This window comes from Mizuhopecten yessoensis, unplaced genomic scaffold, assembly GCF_002113885.1.
Source record: "Mizuhopecten yessoensis strain PY_sf001 unplaced genomic scaffold, ASM211388v2 scaffold716219, whole genome shotgun sequence".
NCBI lineage: Eukaryota > Metazoa > Mollusca > Bivalvia > Pectinida > Pectinidae > Mizuhopecten > Mizuhopecten yessoensis.
In genome coordinates, this window is record NW_018480007.1 from 314,453 (window position 1) to 320,362 (window position 5,910).

The window sequence follows — 5,910 nt, forward strand, 5'->3', positions numbered from 1 at the left end:
CACTGTATTCTTCAGCGGAGATAGTATAAATCTCCTACACAAAACGTCACAAAAATTTATTGGTCAGCCTTTGTCAGTTTTTTATAACTTACAATTTAAAAAAATAAATAAAAATATTCAATAAAAATTAGTGTCGTTGAAACATGTATTGTTCACTTTGAGTTTTTTTTTACATATACAACAATTGTAGCTAAGGACTGGGATAAATTAACAAAGACAATGAGAGGACAAACAAATCAGGACAACAAAATAAGACCATAACAGACAAGGACAAATATAAAAGACAAACAGCAGACAAAGACGTAGGAAAAAGGTGATAAAAAGTGCAAATCATATTAAATGTAGTAGACAAACAACAGACATTTACAAAAAAAAAAAAAAAAAAAAAGGAAANAAAGACAAAGGATCATTGCAGACAAATATATGGGGAAACAGCTACCAGGGAAAAAAGACAAAGCATAACAAACAAAACAATAATAATAAATGATATAACATAAATACCAGACAAATATGTAGGACAAATTAAGAAAAGGATAAAAAAAATCAAATTAATTGTAAACAAAACATCCAAATGAAGGGGATTTGACTAAATAATGACAGTCATACAATGTCATCTACAGTCATACAATATCATCTACAGTCATACAATGTCATCTACAGTCATACAATATCATCTACAGTCATACAATGTCATCATCTACAGTCAAACAATGTCATCTACAGTCAAACAATGTCATCAACTTAAGTCATACAATGTCATCTAGTCATACAATGTCATCTACAGTCATACAATGTCATCAACTTAAGTCATACAAAGTCATCAATGTAAGACATACAATGTCATCTACAGTCATACAATGTCATCTTTAGTCATACAATGTCATCTACAGTCATACAATGTCATCAACTTAAGTCATACAAAGTCATCAATGTAAGTCATACAATGTCATCAACTTAAGTCCTACAATGTCATCAACTTAAGTCATACAATGTCATCAAGTACAGTCATACAATGTCATCATCTAGTCATACAATGTCATCATCTAGTCATACAATGTCATCACCAGGTCATACAATGTCATCAAGTCATATAATGTCATCACCAAGTCATACAATGTCATCAACTTAAGTCCTACAATGTCATCAACTTAAGTCATACAATGTCATCATCTAGTCATACAATGTCATCATCTAGTCATACAATGTCATCAACTAAAGACATACAATGTCATCACCAGGTCATACAATGTCATCACCAAGTCATACAATGTCATCACCAAGTCATACAATGTCATCAACAAGTCATACAATGTCATCAACTACACAGTCATACAATGTCATCACCGAGTCATACAATGTCATCATTTTTAAACTTTGTAAGTCAATCAACTGTATCTTTACATGTACTCTTACGATTACATAAGTAGTTTGTGAATAATACATAAAATAACAACAAACGAAAAACCAATGTTACTGAAATGCAAAATGGAATGAGGAATCGAAACATCTATGTCTCTTAAAACATTAAAATGATTCACATGTACAAGCAAGCCACACTTACTCAGCCACCACCTATCTAGGTATAGCACTATACCACCTGAGTTTAATGGGACAGATAGTGGCCTTCCCAAGTTGTTCTTACATTCATGTCTCAAAATCCTGTCATTAGGTCATTAACACCTGAAACATGACTATAATATATTTGTTCTCACTCTTATATCAGAAATACCTTGAGCACTGGAAAAAAAATGCAAAGGCATTACACAAAAAATTTTTTTTTTTAAACAAATTGAATAATATATACATTTGTGTCGCACAAATAAGGAAACAGAATAAATGAATTGTTGATAAAATCAAAAAAAAATGATAACAATCTATAAACTTTGAACTTGATTAATATACTTAACACCTATATACACAGGATTTTCTTAACTTGTTTAATCGTGCCAACTTCTAGTTAAGCTACTACAGCTGACTTTGCAAGTATCTTCTATTGAAATCTCCAGTATCTACTATTAAAACCTCTAGTATCTACCATTGAAATCTCCAGTATCTACTATTGAAATCTCCAGTATCTACCTTTGGCACCTCTAGTATCTTTTATTGAAACCTCTAGTATCTACTATTGAAATCTCCAGTAACTACCATTGACACCTCTAGTATCTTTTATTGAAACCTCTAGTATCTACTATTGAAATCTCCAGTATCTACCATTGACACCTCTAGTATCTTTTATTGAAACCTCTAGTATCTACTATTGAAATCTCCAGTATCTACTATTGAAACCTCTAGTATATACCATTGAAATCTCCAGTATCTACCATTGAAACCTCTAGTATCTACCATTGAAATCTCCAGTATCTACCATTGGCACCTCTTGTATCTTTTATTGAAATCTCTAGTATCTACCATTGACACCTCTAGTATCTACCATTGACACCTCCAGTATCTACTATTGAAATCTCCAGTATCTACCATTGAAACCTCTAGTATCTACCATTGAAATCTCCAGTATCTACCATTGGCACCTCTTGTATCTTTTATTGAAACCTCTAGTATCTACCATTGACACCTCTAGTATCTACCATTGACACCTACAGTATCTACTATTGAAATCTCCAGTATCTCCCATTGAAACCTCTAGTATCTACCATTGAAATCTCCAGTATCTACCATTGAAACCTCTAGTATATACCATTGAAATCTCCAGTATCTACCATTGGCACCTCTAGTATCTACCATTGAAATCTCCAGTATCTACTATTGAAACCTCTAGTATCTACTATTGAAATCTCCAGTATCTACAATTGACACCTCTAGTTTCTACTATTAAAATCTCAAGTAACTACTTTTGAAATCTCCAGTGTTTACTATTGACACTTCCAGTATCTACTATTGATGCCTCTAGTATCTACTATTGACACCTCCAGTATCTACCATTGACACCTCTACTATCTACTATTGACACCTCTAGTATCTACTAATGACACCTCAAATATCTACCATTGACACCTCCATTATCTACTATTGACACCTCAAGTATCTACTATTGAGAACCTCAAGTATCTACCATTGACACCTCCATTATCTATTATTGACACCTCAAGTATCTACCATTGACACCTCAAGTATCTACTATTGAGAACCTTAAGAATCTACCACTCACAACTTCAGTATCTACCTTTGACACCTCCAGTATCAACCTTTGACACCTCTAGTATCTATTATTGACACCTCAAGTATCTACCATTGACACCTCCAGTATCTACCATTGACACCTCAAGTATCTACTATTGAAAACCTCAAGTATCTACCTTTGACACCTCCATTATCTACTATTGACACCTCTAGTAACTACTACTCACACCTCAAGTATCTACCATTGACACCTCCAGTATCTACTATTGAGAACCTTAAGAATCTACCACTCACACCTCCAGTATCTACCTTTAACACCTCCAGTATCAACCTTTGACACCTCTAGTATCTACCTTTGACACCTCCATTATCTACTATTGACACCTCTAGTAACTACTACTCACACCTCAAGTATCTACCATTGACACCTCCAGCATCTACCATTGACACCTCTAGTATCTACTATTGACACCTCAAGTATCTACCACTGACACCTCCAGTATCAACCTTTGACACCTCAAGTATCTACCATTGAAAACCTCAAGTATCTACCATTGACACCTCCAGTATCTACCTTTGACACCTCAATTATCTACCATTTACACCTCAAGTATCTACCATTGACACCTCTAGTATCTACCATTGACACCTCTAGTATCTACCATTGACACCTCAAGTGTCTACTATTGACACCTCCAGTATCTACCATTGACACCTCAAGTATCTACTATTGACACCTCCAGTATCTACTATTGACACCTCTAGTATCTACTATTGACACCTCCAGTATCAACCTTTGACACTTCAAGTATCTACCATTGACACCTCAAGTATCTACTATTGACACCTCCAGTATCTACTATTGACACCTCTAGTATCTACTATTGACACCTCCAGTATCTACCACTGACACCTCTATTACCTACTATTGACACCTCTAGTAACTACTACTCACACCTCCAGTATCAACTTTTGACACCTCAAGTATCTACCATTGACACCTCCAATATCTACTATTGACACCTTCAATGCTTGGTGTTGAAAGCATTATTGTTAGAGGATTGACGCTGTCCCACAAGCTTACTCTTAAGTAAACTATAAATAGTATAATATATACACATAAAAAATAAGTGAAATGGAGGATCACAGACCACTTAGTGTTTTTTCTTCTTGCAATATTTCTACCTTGACTACGAGGTAAACATGATAATGGTGGGTAAAACACTACCAGGTAACAAGGATAATGGTGGGTAAAAAGGGTTTAACATATAACATTCATATGATTAGTCTACAAAAAATGACTGAGAGCCCTCACACATTGTATTTAAACACAGAGTGGCCACCAGATGACTGTACAGCCCTTGGCTAGTCTATCCCTTGCAACCACATCCACATTTAAGCCGGTCAAGGAAATTTCAAACTAGGGTTTGCTAATGACAGTCAAATCAGGATTCCTTAGATTTGATTTTTGACAGCTACAACCTGTAGCCTGGGATTCATACTCATAGCCACACCCTGAGACCCTGATGTGACAGCAACATTCCAGAGCCAGGAAGTCACAACCAAACCCGTTCCCAGGGCCAAGAAGTAACAGTCGCGCCCAAGGGCCAGGAAGTGAAAATCAAATCCTTGGTGCTGAAAGTAAAAGTCACTACTGGGGTCTGGACATCACAGCCTCATCCAAGGCCAGGACTACAGGTCTTTCCTGCCCTCAGCTGTTTTGTAGCACTTTTTTATTGGTCTCTGTGTTGATTGACTTTTCATACTCTCGAATGTCATCAAAGCTCAGGTCTGTAACATAATATTATACCAAACCATCAAACATCAGAAATAGCATTACAGACAATATCAATAATGAGAAAAATATTGAACAATAATATGTGTGTAAAGACTTTCAGAGGAAAGACTTGAGCTTAGCCTATTGGTACTATACACAATATAATTTATATATTGGTACTGTACACAACATAATTTATATATTGGTACTGTATACAATACAATTTATATATTGGTACTGTATACAATACAATTTATATATTGATACTGCACACAACATAATTTATATATTGGTACTGTATACAATATACTTTATATATTGGTACTGTATACAATATACTTTATATATTGGTACTGTATACAATACAATTTATATATTGGTACTGTACACAATATAATATATATATTGGTACTGTATACAATATACTTTATATATTGGTACTGTATACAATACAATTTATATATTGGTACTGTTTACAATATACTTTATATATTGGAACTGTATACAATATAATTTATATATTGGTACTGTATACAATATAATTTATATACTGGTAATGTATAGAGAATATACTTTATATATTGGTACTGTATAAAATATAATTTATATACTGGTACTCTATTCAACATACTTTATATATTGGTACTATATAAAATATACTTTATATATTGGTACTGTATACAATATAATTTAAATACTGGTAATGTATAGAATATACTTTATATATTGGTACTATATAAAATATACTTTATATATTGGTACTGTATACAATATAATTTAAATACTGGTAATGTATAGAATATACTTTATATATTGGTACTGTATAAAATATACTTTATATATTGGTACTGTATACAATATAATTTAAATACTGGTAATGTATAGAATATACTTTATATATTGGTACTATATAAAATATACTTTATATATTGGTACTGTATACAATATAATTTAAATACTGGTAATGTATAGAATATACTTTATATATTGGTACT

At 33.1% G+C, this 5,910-nt stretch overlaps 1 protein-coding gene across 1 annotated transcript in view; it reads right to left on the reverse strand.

Annotated features, from left to right (window-relative positions):
* Nucleotides 1-401: 401 nt before the first annotated feature.
* LOC110442151 (cytoplasmic phosphatidylinositol transfer protein 1-like) overlaps nucleotides 402-5,910 on the reverse strand; it is a 12,135-nt gene continuing 6,626 nt past the window's right edge. Inside the window, exon 6 of the mRNA XM_021485619.1 lies at nucleotides 402-4,929. Within this exon, the coding sequence (XP_021341294.1) occupies nucleotides 4,850-4,929 (80 nt within the window). The 3' untranslated portion in view covers nucleotides 402-4,849. The remainder of the gene's footprint in view (nucleotides 4,930-5,910) is intronic.